Source organism: Esox lucius, chromosome 25, assembly GCF_011004845.1.
Source record: "Esox lucius isolate fEsoLuc1 chromosome 25, fEsoLuc1.pri, whole genome shotgun sequence".
NCBI classification, from domain to species: Eukaryota; Metazoa; Chordata; class Actinopteri; order Esociformes; family Esocidae; genus Esox; species Esox lucius.
In genome coordinates, this window is record NC_047593.1 from 10,742,664 (window position 1) to 10,757,941 (window position 15,278).

At 54.1% G+C, this 15,278-nt stretch overlaps 1 protein-coding gene across 1 annotated transcript; it reads left to right on the top strand.

The window, feature by feature from the left end:
* The first annotated feature begins 6,555 nt into the window (after positions 1–6,555).
* LOC114836024 (piggyBac transposable element-derived protein 4-like) lies at positions 6,556–9,094 on the top strand. Its single transcript, XM_029118835.2, has 2 exons — positions 6,556–7,836; positions 7,986–9,094. The coding sequence occupies exons 1-2, from the start codon at positions 6,642–6,644 to the stop codon at positions 8,984–8,986; spliced, it is 2,196 nt and encodes a 731-aa protein (XP_028974668.2). The 5' UTR covers positions 6,556–6,641; the 3' UTR covers positions 8,987–9,094.
* Positions 9,095–15,278: the final 6,184 nt, after the last annotated feature.

Here is a 15,278-nt window from a genome sequence, read left to right on the forward strand (position 1 = left end):
GGGCGCAGAAACCCGGGGATCTTTACAAACAGGAAGTTGTTAAACACCTCCGAAGAAATGAGGCATAGGTTCGTTTTTATACAGGTGAGTGAAATTAGGGTCATGCTGGCAACATTAGAGATTCCGTAGCAACAATAAGACTTCCGGTTTTCGGATATTGCCTTCAAAATAGAAGTCTGCGGTAAAAAGCGATTTGAATAATATTAAACTTTTCACGCGTGAGTTTCAAATATTCCTTACCGACCCCCCAGCGTGAGTTTTTTTGCACGTGACTTCAGTACTCTCTCCAGCATTTGAACTCACGCCAGCATTTGAACAGTCACCTTGCTAGGTAAGGAACACTACATGCATTGCATTGCAAGCTTCTCTCGTTGACTCGAATTCTAAGAGCTGCAAAAGTTGCTTGATTTATTAATGTAGCTAGCTAAAAAACGTCAGCTAACCGCTAGCAAACGTCACCTGCCCGCTAGCTAACAAATCGTGACCAGTTATTCAGTGCAGTGAAAATGAATAAACTATATAAAATGCATACAACGGGGAACGTAACTTCTAGAAAGTTTTTGCAATGGTTTTGATCGGTAGTAGTCGCTAATATAATTCGTTTTTGTGCATTAGTGTTGGCTGTCTGTTGGTACGTAAGTAACACTTCTTGTCCCGATTTGAATGCTTTCTACCTGGTTAATATCATAGTATGGTCTTGAAACAATTACAATCAGGAAATAAAGTTATAAACACTGTTTGAGCTAAATGTGAGTAAATAATAGCGCGGTTTTACCAGCCATTGTTACGTTACTTGTAGCTAGGTATGCTAATGGTGCGTTCTAAACATGACGTTCTAATCACACCGGTGTGATCGTACGCTCCAGGGACCACTCTAGATTGATCACACCGGTGTGATCGTACGCGCCAAAGGGTTAAATGTATCAATTTTGACACTTTGCTTAGTGTATATTGTAAAAATATATTCTAGGAAATGTTCAGGAGAGTGGGTAGAATAATTATATGCAAAGAAATCAAGGGGCACTGTGTATTTGCAATTGTTGCTGGCATTTTACTCCACCCATCCTAGATCCTATTGGCCACAATGCAACTCAATGGATATGAAATACATATTGGCCTATAAAAAGAAAACTGTTCTATACGCCGCAGTGAATGTATTGTACGAAATGTCAAGGAAGGTGGATAGAGTAATTATATGCAAAGAAATCAAGGGGCACTCTGTATTTGCAATTGTTGCTGGTGTTTTACTCCGCCCACCCCATTGGCCATAATGTACCTCAATGGATATGAAATACATATTGGCCTATAAAAAAAATACTATTCTATATGCCGCAGTGAATGTATTGTAGGAAATGTTCAGGAGACCCTATAGATTAATTATTTGCAAAAATATCAAGGGGCACTGTGTATTTGCAATTGTTGCTGGTGTTTTACTCCGCCCACCCCATCCATCCATCATCTTCCGCTTATCCGGGCCAGGTCGCGGGGGCAGCAATCTAAGCAGGGATGCCCAGACTTCCCTCTCCCCAGACACTTCCTCCAGCTCTTCCAGGGGGACACAGAGGCGTTCCCAGGCCTTCCCAGGAAGGCGTTCCGGAGGCACCCGAAACAGATGCCCAAGCCACCTCAGCTGACCCCTCTCGATGTGGAGGAGCAGCGGCTCTACTCTGAGCTCCTCCCGGGTGACAGAGCTTCTAACCCTATCTCTATGGGATCGCCCAGCCACCCTTCGGAGAAAGCTCATTTCGGCCGCCTGTATCCGGGATCTTGTCCATTCGATCATGACCCAAAGCTCATGACCATAGGTGAGAGTAGGAACGTAGATTGACAGGTAAATCGAGAGCTTCGCCTTGCGGCTCAGCTCTTTCTTCACCACGACAGACCAATACATCGACTGCATTACTGCAGAAGCTGCACCCATCCGTCTGTCAATCTCCCGTTCCATCCTTCCCTCACTCGTGAACAAGACCCCTATATACTTAAACTCCTCCACTTGAGGCAGGCACTCTCCACCAACCTGAAGTGGGCAAGCCACCCTTTTCCGACTGAGGACCATGGCCTCGGATTTGGAGGAACGGATTTTCATCCCCACTGCTTCACACTCGGCTGCAAACCGTCCAAGTGCATGCTGAAGGTCCTGGCTTGAAGGGGCCAACACGACAACATCATCCGCAAAGAGCAGAGACGAAATTGTGTGGTCCCCAAACCTGACACCCTCCGGCCCCTGGCTGCGCCTAGAAATTCTGTCCATAAAAATTACGAACAGAACCGGCGACAAAGGGCAGCCCTGCCGAAGTCCAACATGCACAGGGAACAAGTCTGACTTACTGCCTCAATGCGGACCAAGCTCCTGCTTCGGTCGTACAGGGACCTGACAGCCCTTAGCAAAGGACCCAGGACCCCATATTCCCAAAGCACCCTCCACAGGATGCCACGAGGGACACAGTCGAATGCCTTCTCCAAATCCACAAAACACATGTGGATTGGTTGGGCAAACTCCCATGAACCCTCCAGCACCCTGTAGAGGGTATAGAGCTGGTCCAATGTTCCACGGCCTGGACGAAAACCACACTGTTCCTCCTGAATCCGAGGTTCTACTATCGGCCATATTCTCCTCTCCAGAACCCTGGCATAGACTTTCCCGGGGAGACTGAGAAGTGTGATCCCCCTATAGTTGGAACACACCCTCCGCTCCCCCTTCTTAAAAAGAGGGACCATCACCCCGGTCTGCCATCCCAGAGGCATTGTCCCCGACTGCCACACGATGTTGCACAGGCGTGTCAGCCAAGACAGCCCCACAACATCCAGAGACTTGAGGTACTCAGGGCGGATCTCATCCACCCCCGGTGCCTTGCCACCGAGGAGTTTCTTAACCACCTCTGTGACTTCAGCCCGGGTGATGGACGAGTCCACCTCTGAGCCCTCATCCTCTGCTTCCTCAATGGAAGATGTGACGGCGGGATTGAGGAGATCCTCGAAGTACTCCATCCACCGCCCGACGACATCCCCAGTTGAGGTCAACAGCTGCCCACCTCTACTGTAAACAGCGTTGGTAGGGCACTCTTTCCCTCTTCTGAGGCGCCGGATGGTTTGCCAGAATCTCTTCGAGGCCAGCCGATAGTCCTTCTCCATGGCCTCACCGAACTCCTCCCAGGCCTGAGTTTTTGCCTCCACAACCACCCGGGCTGCAGTCCGCTTGGCCTGTCGCTACCCGTCAGCTGCCTCAGGAGTCCCACAAGCCAACCAGGCCTGATAGGACTCCTTCTTCAGCTTGACGACATCCCATACTTCCAGTGTGCACCACAGGGTTCGGGGATTGCCGCCTCAACAGGCACCGGAGACCTTACGGCCACAGCTCCGAGCAGCCGCTTCGACAATGGCGGTGGAGAACATGGTCCACTAGGACTCAATATCTCCAGCCTCCCTCGGGATCCAGGGAATTAAGACCGTACACAAATAATAAACAATATGCCATTTAGCAAAAATGTGTTTCCAAATTGACTTACAGCCATGGAGAGATGGTGTTGATTTTAATGTTCAGTATTGATCTGAATTTTGCCTTTAAAATAATATTAAAATCTTAGGATGAATTGAATAGAGAAATCAGTCTTGACTGTTTGACTGTTCTGTTATAAATGTAATTTGCAAAAGTTATTATTGTGATTCTGCTTGTCTCACATCCAACAAGTTTTAGGTGCACACAATCTGCACAAAATAATTAAACATGTTGTCCTGTGTGTATTGAGACATCCATTGCAGGTAGATAACTTAAAACAATTTTGTCACAGTTATTCATGTTTGTTTCCCAGAGTGCCCATTTTATGCATAAAGGAGATGATTGAATTGACAATATATAGTAGCATACAAATCTCTATTCTCACTTTCATCATACTGTATAGCATCAATGCTGAGCTCCATCAGTCTTCTAACAGAGTTCATTATAAGGCCACATAGGAATCCCTTTATTATCACTTGTTTGTGACAGAAGAGTAAAACAGTAATTCCAAAGGAAACTGGTGGTCATCTTGGTTTAAAGGTAAAATTAATCTATTTATTAACCCTCGTGTCGCCCCGGGGTCCGCCCGACCCGCGGACAGACTTCCCGGGCCCTAGCGTAGCCCCGGGGGTCAGAAAGACCCGCCGACGGACATCCGCCGGCCCGGGCCCTTGGGTACCTAAAAGACCCACCGGTAGCCTGCGCGCGCTCCCCTCCGCCTCGGGGGTCTCTCTGACACGAGAGGAGGGTCCCCCTCTCGCATCGCCTTAGGGTCTCTCTGACACAAGGGTGTCCCCTCCGCCTTAGGGGTCTCTCAGACACGAGAGGAGGGTCCCCCTCTCGCATCGCCTTAGGGTCTCTCTGACACAAGGGTGTCCCCTCCGCCTCGAGGGTCTCTCAGACACGAGAGGAGGGTCCCCCTCTCGCATTGCCTTCGGGTCTCTCTGACACAAGGGTGTCCCCTCCGCCTTAGGGGTCTCTCAGACACGAGAGGAGGGTCCCCCTCTCGCATCGCCTTAGGGTCTCTCTGACACAAGGGTGTCCCCTCCGCCTCGAGGGTCTCTCAGACACGAGAGGAGGGTCCCCCTCTCGCATTGCCTTCGGGTCTCTCTGACACAATGGTGTCCCCTCCGCCTTAGGGGTCTCTCAGACACGAGAGGAGGGTCCCCCTCTCGCATCGCCTTAGGGTCTCTCTGACACAAGGATGTCCCCTCTGCCTTAGGGGTCTCTCAGACACGAGAGGAGGTTTCGCCGGCGGCGTTCCCCTCTGCCTTAGGATCTCTCTGACACAAGGGTGTCCCCTCTGCCTTAGGGGTCTCTCAGACACGAGAGGAGGTTTCGCCGCCGGCGTTCCCCTCTGCCTTAGGGTCTCTCTGACACAAGGGTGTCCCCTCTGCCTTAGGGGTCTCTCAGACACGAGAGGAGGTTTCGCCGCTCGCATTGCCTTAGGGTCTCTCTGACACAAGGGTGTCCCCTCTGCCTTAGGGGTCTCTCAGACACGAGAGGAGGTTTCGCCGGCGGCGTTCCCCTCTGCCTTAGGGTCTCTCTGACACAAGGGTGTCCCCTCTGCCTTAGGGGTCTCTCAGACACGAGAGGAGGTTTCGCCGCCGGCGTTCCCCTCTGCCTTAGGGTCTCTCTGACACAAGGGTGTCCCCTCTGCCTTAGGGGTCTCTCAGACACGAGAGGAGGTTTCGCCGCTCGCATTGCCTTAGGGTCTCTCTGACACAAGGGTGTCCCCTCTGCCTTAGGGGTCTCTCAGACACGAGAGGAGGTTTCGCCGGCGGCGTTCCCCTCTGCCTTAGGGTCTCTCTGACACAAGGGTGTCCCCTCTGCCTTAGGGGTCTCTCAGACACGAGAGGAGGTTTCGCCGCCGGCGTTCCCCTCTGCCTTAGGGTCTCTCTGACACAAGGGTGTCCCCTCTGCCTTAGGGGTCTCTCAGACACGAGAGGAGGTTTCGCCGGCGGCGTTCCCCTCTGCCTTAGGGTCTCTCTGACACAAGGGTGTCCCCTCCGCCTTAGGGGTCTCTCAGACACGAGAGGAGGTTTCGCCGCCGGCGTTCCCCTCTGCCTTAGGGTCTCTCTGACACAAGGGTGTCCCCTCCGCCTTAGGGGTCTCTCAGACACGAGAGGAGGTTTCGCCGGCGGCGTTCCCCTCTGCCTTAGGGTCTCTCTGACACAAGGGTGTCCCCTCTGCCTTAGGGGTCTCTCAGACACGAGAGGAGGTTTCGCCGGCGGCGTTCCCCTCTGCCTTAGGGTCTCTCTGACACAAGGGTGTCCCCTCTGCCTTAGGGGTCTCTCAGACACGAGAGGAGGTTTCGCCGCCGGCGTTCCCCTCTGCCTTAGGGTCTCTCTGACACAAGGGTGTCCCCTCCGCCTTAGGGGTCTCTCAGACACGAGAGGAGGTTTCGCCGCCGGCGTTCCCCTCTGCCTTAGGGTCTCTCTGACACAAGGGTGTCCCCTCCGCCTTAGGGGTCTCTCAGACACGAGAGGAGGTTTCGCCGCCGGCGTTCCCCTCTGCCTTAGGGTCTCTCTGACACAAGGGTGTCCCCTCTGCCTTAGGGGTCTCTCAGACACGAGAGGAGGTTTCGCCGGCGGCGTTCCCCTCTGCCTTAGGGTCTCTCTGACACAAGGGTGTCCCCTCTGCCTTAGGGGTCTCTCAGACACGAGAGGAGGTTTCGCCGCCGGCGTTCCCCTCTGCCTTAGGGTCTCTCTGACACAAGGGTGTCCCCTCCGCCTTAGGGGTCTCTCAGACACGAGAGGAGGTTTCGCCGCTCGCATTGCCTTAGGGTCTCTCTGACACAAGGGTGTCCCCTCCGCCTTAGGGGTCTCTCAGACACGAGAGGAGGTTTCGCCGCCGGCGTTCCCCTCTGCCTTAGGGTCTCTCTGACACAAGGGTGTCCCCTCCGCCTTAGGGGTCTCTCAGACACGAGAGGAGGTTCGTCGCCTCAGGGTCTCTTCGCCTCTCGCCCTCGCCTTCGGGTGTCACAGACAGAAGCAAATCGGCAGCGCGCACGACCCACCCCTAGGGCCCCAGCGGAGGGTGTACGTAGCGCGAGAAACAGATACTAACATTGGTCCCGTCCCCTCCACCCAGCGGCGCGTGTGCGCATCCCGCTCGGACGTTCGCTGTCCGGTCCTCGGAAGCGATGGCAGGAGCAGCTAGGCGCCTGGGGAAACAGGTTCCGGAGGCACGCGGCCCGCTCGGCGTCCGGGGCTCTGAAGCGATGCCCGGAGCCGCCAGGTGCACCGCGAAACAGGTTCTAGAACGGATGTTGGCTAATCGCCCGGCCGTCCCGGAGGAGGAGGAGGACGACGATGACGACGAGGAACAGGAGGAGGACGAGGAAAAACGGGAGAACGTGCCAGAGGAGGGCCGGGAAGCGATGCCCGGAGCCGCCAGGTGCACCGCGAAACAGGTTCTAGAACGGATGTTGGCTAATCGCCCGGCCGTCCCGGAGGAGGAGGAGGACGACGATGACGACGAGGAACAGGAGGAGGACGAGGAAAAACGGGAGAACGTGCCAGAGGAGGGCCGGGAAGCGATGCCCGGAGCCGCCAGGTGCACCGCGAAACAGGTTCTAGAACGGATGTTGGCTAATCGCCCGGCCGTCCCGGAGGAGGAGGACGACGAGGACGACGAGGAACAGGAGGATGGCGAGGAACAGGAGGAAGCATCAGAGGAAGAAGACAACCAGGAACACGAGCCGGAGGACGAGGCCTCGTCCTCCTCCTCGTCGTCGGACCAGGAACAAGAGCGATACGCTCCCGGGGCGGAGAGAGATACGTTCCGGTCGAAAAACGGAACGATCGCGTGGTCCTCGGTCGCGTATCCCAGACAGGGCAGGCCGTCGCGACCGAACGTGGCGGCCACGATGCCCCCGGGCCCCACGGAGCACGCCGTCTCCCGCGCGCGGGACGTAGCCTCCGCGTTCCGGCAGTTCATCACACCCGCGATAGAGAGCGTGGTCCTGGAGATGACAAACCTGGAGGGCTCTCGGAAATACGGAGACGGCTGGAAGGCGATGGACGCGATCGACCTGCGCGCGTACGTGGGGCTGCTGATCCTGGCGGGCGTATTCAGGTCCCGAGGCGAGGCCGCGGCCAGTCTGTGGGACGCTGAGAGCGGAAGGCCCGTGTTCCGCGCCACCATGCCTCTGAAAGTCTTTCACACGTACTCGAGGCTGCTGCGATTCGACGACCGCGAGTCGCGCCCGGAGAGACGCGCCACAGACAAACTCGCGGCCATACGAGAGGTCTGGGACAAGTGGTCCGAGCGGCTCCCGTTCCTCTACAACCCGGGCCCTCACGTGACGGTGGACGAGCAACTGGTCCCGTTCAGAGGTGGGTAACGCACGCGCTCACGCACGCTAGCGGCAGAGGCGCGTTTGTAGGAAAAACCTAGGGCCGCCCGACACCCGGTGACTATCATCATGATCATCATCATCATCATGATGATGACCGTCTCTCCTCGTCTCTCCCCCCGTCCCCAGGTCGTTGCCCTTTCCGCCAGTACATGCCCAGCAAGCCCGCGAGGTACGGGATCAAGTCGTGGGTGGCGTGCGACGCTAAATCCAGCTACGCGTGGAAGATGCAAGTGTACACCGGGAAGCCAGCCGCGGGCGGCCCGGAGAAGAACCAGGGCATGCGGGTGGTGCTCGATGTGACAGAGGGGCTCAGGGGGCACAACGTGACGTGCGACAATTTCTTCACCTCCTACGAACTGGGACAGCGCCTCCTGGCCCGGGGGCTCACGATGGTGGGCACGGTTCGCAAGAACAAGCCCGAGCTCCCTGCCGCGCTGCTCGCGACCAAGGCCCGAGAGGTGTTCTCGTCCAGGTTCGCGTTCACCCCGAGCGCCACTCTAGTGTCCTACCTGCCCAAGAGAAGCAAGAACGTGTTACTGCTGAGCACGCTGCACACGGACGCGTCGGTGAGCGAGCGCCAGGACAGGAAACCCGCCCTCATCCTGGACTACAACAGCAACAAAGGAGGGGTGGACAACCTAGACAAGGTGGTCGGAACCTACAGCTGCCGGCGGATGACGGCCCGCTGGCCCCTGGCGGTCTTCCACAACATAATCGACGTCTCCGCGTACAACGCCTTCGTGATATGGAGGGAGCTCAACCCCGGCTGGATGACCCGTAAGAGGAACAAGAGGAGGGTCTTCCTGGAGCAGCTGGGGAAAGCTCTCGTGACGCCGCTCATGGAAAGAAGGGCGCGTATCCCGCGCACACACTCGTCCGCGGCGCTCGTGAAAGCCGCGCAGAGCGCTAGAGCCGGGGTTCGCCCCGAGGGCCTGGAAGCCGCTGCCCGTGCCCCTGGCCCTGCCCCTGCCAGTAAGAGGAAGAGGTGTCAGAGCTGCCCGCCCAAGAAAGACTGTAAAACCCACACGGTGTGCAGCGGGTGTAAGAGATACGTATGCAAACGCTGCACGCACGCCTACTGTCCCACGTGCGCCGACTGGGGGTTTACACAAGAAGAGACGGACTGACCCGGGGCGCGCGGGGTGTTTGTTCAGCCCCGGGGGTCCCCCGGACCCCACCGATTTATCCCGCCACCCTGCCCTCGCCCTGGGGTCTCTCCGACCCGCCGTTAGCATACCAGTTCCCCTCGCCCTGGGGTCTCTCCGACCCACGGTTATCCCGCACCCTCCCCTCGCCCCTGGGGTCTCTCCGACCCGCCGTTAGACAGCACCCTGCCCTCGCCCCTGGGGTCTCCCCGACCCGCCGTTAGACAGCACCCTGCCCTCGCCCCTGGGGTCTCCCCGACCCGCCGTTAGACAGCACCCTGCCCTCGCCCCTGGGGTCTCCCCGACCTGCCGTTAGCATACCAGTTCCCCTCGCCCTGGGGTCTCTCCGACCCACGGTTAGCATACCAGTTCCCCTCGCCCCGGGGTCTCTCCCATCCACGGTTATCCCGCCACCCTGCCCTCGCCCTGGGGTCTCCCCGACCCGCCGTTAGACAGCACCCTGCCCTTGACCCTGGGGTCTCCCCGACCTGCCGTTAGCATACCAGTTCCCCTCGCCCTGGGGTCTCTCCGACCCACGGTTATCCCGCACCCTCCCCTCGCCCTGGGGTCTCCCCGACCCACGGTTAGCAAACCAGTTCCCCTCGCCCTGGGGTCTCTCCGACCCGCCGTTAGCATACCAGTTCCCCTCGCCCTGGGGTCTCTCCGACCCGCCGTTAGCATACCAGTTCCCCTCGCCCTGGGGTCTCTCCGACCCGCCGTTAGCATACCAGTTCCCCTCGCCCTGGGGTCTCTCCCATCCACGGTTATCCCGCCACCCTGCCCTCGCCCTGGGGTCTCTCCGACCCGCCGTTAGACAGCACCCTGCCCTTGACCCTGGGGTCTCCCCGACCCGCCGTTAGACAGCACCCTGCCCTCGCCCCTGGGGTCTCCCTGATCCGCCGTTAGACAGTACCCTGCCCTCGCCCCTGGGGTCTCCCTGACACGATCGAGTTGGCGTGTACACTGCAAGGTGCGATCTGACCCGCAGGACACGGGGGGTACGCGCGGAACGCAAGGGCGACACAAGGGTTAAGGGGTGGGTGGAGCAGACATGCTAAACAAAACACGAGGGGACACTAACCAGGGGGGCATTTTAAAAATCACCTCACTCCAGCCAGAGGAGCCCACCAGCGGTACCCACCTCCCTCCAGCCAGAGGAGCCCACCAGCGGTACCCAGAGTGGCCAACATGTTGGTTTTCGTGCAGGTGTTAACACCAGCGAGCAGCAGATACCGCACATGTGCTCTCACACAGAGCCCACAACCCGACACCGGTACCCAGATTTGCGGTGGCGTTATGTTCCGTCTTACCAATGGGTAGTGAGTTCATATAAAAGCTGTTACATAGGTCCCTTACACAGTATGCTAGAGATGAGCCTTGCTTTTTCCAAACAAGCAAGATTTAATCAGTGATCTTCTGGCTGTTTTCAAGGCCAATACAGGTTCATACACATTCACAGTACAGAGATGTGTAGCGAGGGTTCTGAAGAGAGAGCTCAGATTGAGATGGTGACAATGCCCATTTCTTCACTAGTTGAGAAGGAACACGTAGAAGATGGGACAAGAGAGAGCAAGGTAGTTGGGGTATTTAAGCAGAGCCATCGCTCCGAGAAGTGGCGCGTGCTCATAAACGCATACACTCAATCTGATGTTGAAACATTGGCAGAGAGGTTGAACAACCTCACTTGTGACTATGTGCACATGTGGGTGTGCCCTGAAGCAGAGGGCCCGGACCCAGGACAAGTGTGTATCTGCCATAGCATGGACTTAAATGTGTGCCCTTCTCCGTACACTACCATTCGTGTATACTTTGAGTCCAAGACACCTATGACAGCCAGGGAAACGTTGGACTTTTTAGGTGTTCCGTGTACCGTGTACATCTCTACCCAAGAGGAGGAAGATTCAAGAAAAGGCGTACTGTTCTGCGCAGGGTCTCTCGTGTTCTTTGAGACCAATGGGATGAGATACGTACACCTCTACCATGACAGTGTCACGGTATGCAGCAATGTCATCACGGGTGGCCCTCGGAAATTGTTAGGTCGTTTGATGTGGGGATTCGATACATCTGGAAGCAGAGCAACGTGTCATCCGAAACTGGATTTCTTCTTCGATATGTACTTCTTGTTACACTTACACAAATAAAGGATTTTTGTTGGGACCTGCTGCTCCTGTATACCGTTTCCATGTGTGATGTGTTACCTTTCGGTATGTGTAAAGTGTGCGCTGTACACAATAAAACCATTTAAAACTAGTTCTGTTGTCAAGGTAGTTTATTGGTGTCCCATTGCATTCTGTTTTGTTTTGACTTTCATTTGGGTCTTTGGGCGTTTCAAAACTCAACATGTGCTCATATAATCACGTATTAATTATTGTACATTAGCAGTATCACAAGCACCTCAATGCTGAATAGCGGGCATGATGGCACAAGTTACATTACCACACCAGGACACATCAATGATATATCGCAATAGTACAGGGAATGAAAGTAGCGATGACTCGGACATTGTGTTTGTTAGTGACAACACAAGTAACGAAATGATATTCAACCCTGTTCGGGGTACAGTGGCTCTATCGCTGTGTGCGATGCTGGGGATACGGTGCAATAAACAGCATCGGGGTTATAGAACACGTTGTGCTAAGTTAGGGGTTCCCTGCACGAAAGGGACCATAAAAGGTGACGGGAATTGTTTCTTCAGAGCAGTCAGTGAATCGGTGTCTGGTACAGATGAGTACCATGGAACAATCAGAGATCACGTGGTCAAGCAGCTAGAAAGCGAAACTGACAAATATAGTCGCATTCTGCGAAGTGGGTACCCATCAGTAGCAGAGTACATTAGCAAATCCAATATACGTGAGCTAGGATCTTGGGCCACCGAAGTGGAAATCCAAGCTGCGGCTGATCGTTTGGGTGTTAACATATACACACACCACACTGACCGTTGGCTTCAATACTCTTCCTTTTCACAACTGGAGGATCAAGGGATTTATCTAGAGAATCGTGGGGGTCATTTTGAAACAGTTGTTTGTGTCAAGAGGCCTCGGAATGCATTTTGTTACGGTTACTGCACGGCTGATAGAGGTGGGAATAGCGGTACACCAGGTAGGGACGAGGCTGAGGATATCTGCAAACAAGAACCCAAGACACGTTCCACCCATATCCTTGCGAGGGAACCCGATCAAGCTTACTCTGAGGATCACGATGAGAACGAACTTGAGAGCCTGGGCAACAGTTCAGAGGAAATAGGGGAACACAAGCCTGAAACTCGGTCTGATCATTGTCTTGTGTGGGAGGACGAAGAGCAGGAACATGAGACCCAGAGCTACGATTCAGAGGACATACGGGACCGCGACCCGGACACTCTATCCGACCATTTCCCTGTGTGGGAGTGCGATCAAGCTTACGCTCAGGAGCGCGATGAGCAGGAACGTGAGACCCAGAGCTACGATTCAGAGGACATACGGGACCGCGACCCGGACACTCTATCCGACCATTTCCCTGTGTGGGAGTGCGATCAAGCTTACGCTCAGGAGCGCGATGAGCAGGAACGTGAGACCCAGAGCTACGATTCAGAGGACATACGGGACCGCGACCCGGACACTCTATCCGACCATTTTCCTGTGTGGGAGTGCGATCAAGCTTACTCTCAGGAGCGCGATGAGCAGGAACGTGAGACCCAGAGCTACGATTCAGAGGACATACGGGACCGCGACCCGGACACTCTATCCGACCATTTCCCTGTGTGGGAGTGCGATCAAGCTTACGCTCAGGAGCGCGATGAGCAGGAACGTGAGACCCAGAGCTACGATTCAGAGGACATACGGGACCGCGACCCGGACACTCTATCCGACCATTTCCCTGTGTGGGAGTGCGATCAAGCTTACGCTCAGGAGCGCGATGAGCAGGAACGTGAGACCCAGAGCTACGATTCAGAGGACATACGGGACCTGGAGTTCCACACTCATTCTGAGCATAGCCTTGTGTGGACGCACTATGGTGATCACGGTTACTATCAGGAGCGCGATGAACACGAACAGGGGAGTGAATACTACGATTCTGCGGATTCCAGGGACACACTTAATTGGTCGGCTTTGAACAGAGCGTGGCAATCCTTTTTAGACTGGCTTGATCACAGATGGTGGGGCTCGGTACCAGAGGAACAGATTAGGTCTTACTTGGTTAGATCAAAATGTATGCATAATGCTCTCCCTGTTGTCGTATCAGCACACTTTGGTGACATGCCTGGTGGAGTGTGTTCGGTGACGGTAAAGAGAGCGGACACCATCATGACATTTCATGTGCTCGCACGTGAAGGATTGTACATGTGTAAGGAGTTGATACATGGTGACTTCATAAGTCCTATTGCAATAATAGAACACTGGGCTAGGAGCGAACACAGAGTCCAACTGCACTTACGGTCTAGACCAATGAGAATCCAACCAAATACAGAGTACTTTCCTGTAACACATATAGCGCAGGAGATTTCTCGCATGATAAAGTTGCTGAACGGCGCATGGTGGGGGGCTTCATACGTAGGTCCCGAAGGCTCTTCCCGTTACCATAAGGTGATACAGCATTTACAAAGGAAAACCAACCTGTACACCCACACAGCGGCAGTGATGCATAATATGAGTAACAGGACTGTGGCATACCTGTTCGAGATTGTGACTGCTACTGGGAAGAAGTGGATTGTTTCTTTTGATAATGTTGGGTTTAGAGTTGGGACAGGTGTGCATTTCACCAAGCTAACACAGGTACTAGCCCACATCCACACCATGAGCAATGTCATTTTTGTGAACCGGCCTTGTCTGAGATCTAGGTGAAACCAGCTGCGTTCAAGACCGATAGATGGAAATTAAAGCATCAGTGTATTAGAGCACCGCAGCGCGCAAATGATATACACAGTGTACATACACTAAAACCCATGACACTAGAAACACATTACACACATGAAATCAGGATGAACTTGGTCAATGTCTTATTTCATACCCAGCGCTCGCAATGTGTATATCAATGCCAGCCCATTTACGTGTAATTGAAGTGTACACATTTATTTTGTATCCCTTGTTTATTACATGTCATGAATAAAACAGTGATTGCCCAGTTGTTTCGGAGATGTTGTTTTCTTTATTCTAATACATTACACCTATCATTTCATTCATAGTAGAAGGTATACCATTCACTTAAGGTCATCTGATTATTCAACATAAATGTTAACAGGGTCCTCCTGATCACCACATCGTTCGCCAACTGTGTGATGTTGGAAAGACATTCCACTTGTTGTTGCTGATCCACATAACGGTCCGCTGTCTGCAAGGTATCGCTCAGCTTTCTGTACATTGCAGAGATAGTTGATCCGTAGATTATAGTTAAGGTCATTCGCCCGGTGATTTCACCTATGTTCTCTGATGGGCTCTGGATCACGACCTTTGCGTAGGGAGTCTTTTCGTGTACTATGGCGAAGGTATCGGCGTACTCGCTCATGGTTTGGTATAGTGAGGAGATGTATTTCATCACCGCGTATGGGACTACGATGTTTCCCGTGTACCTGTGTCTAGGAGGGAAAGAGGAACACTCGATATCTTGGAATGATCTGTTCATCGCCATCTCCTGAGTGATCCGGTTTACAACGTGTAGGTTGTCAAATGAAGCAGATCGCAAGAGAGTCAGGAGATTTCTGAGAGCGTGATAGTCATCGTCAGCGTCAGGTTGTTGGGAGGGAATGCACATGCAGTTGTCCGCACACGTAGGGAAGGAGAATGAGTTGAATCCACCGGCTCCTTTCATAGCGCAAGCAACGCCGATTTGGGAACACAGTTCGCACGTGAATTCAAACTCGCTTCTGGTGGACCCGGTAAGGACATCGAAAGCCCCTCTCGCTCTGTCCGAGGCCCAGAGGCTGTTGGACATCATGAACGCTAAGACATTTACAAGAGCTTGCTTATTCTCTTCATCGTACACAGCTAAGGTGTGAGTGAAAGGTATGGTTTCGGTGCCCGCTATCTTCACGGAGGAGCCACGGGTGATGTCCAACTGCCACTTGGATGAAAGCTTGCACGGATCGCTTGTGAGCACCCTTTTTTTGTTTTCGTTCACGACAGTGAACCTGACTGGAATCTTTTCCAAGGTTCCTTGCTTGTACACGGTAACGCTCATGTTGTCGATCACAAACAGAGTGCTGTACTCCCCAAAAGGTATGAGATCACTCAAATCGATTTTGAACACCACAGGCTGATGTGCTTCACTGACCCTAGTCATGGTGTGGGAGAAAACGTAC

Bases quoted from the DNA above. Each gene is read 5' to 3' on its own strand.
- LOC114836024 (XM_029118835.2), top strand. From the start codon at position 6,642: ATGGCAGGAGCAGCTAGGCGCCTGGGGAAACAGGTTCCGGAGGCACGC. The intron at 7,837-7,985 runs GTGGGTAACGCA...CCCCGTCCCCAG, and splicing joins GCAACTGGTCCCGTTCAGAG to GTCGTTGCCCTTTCCGCCAG.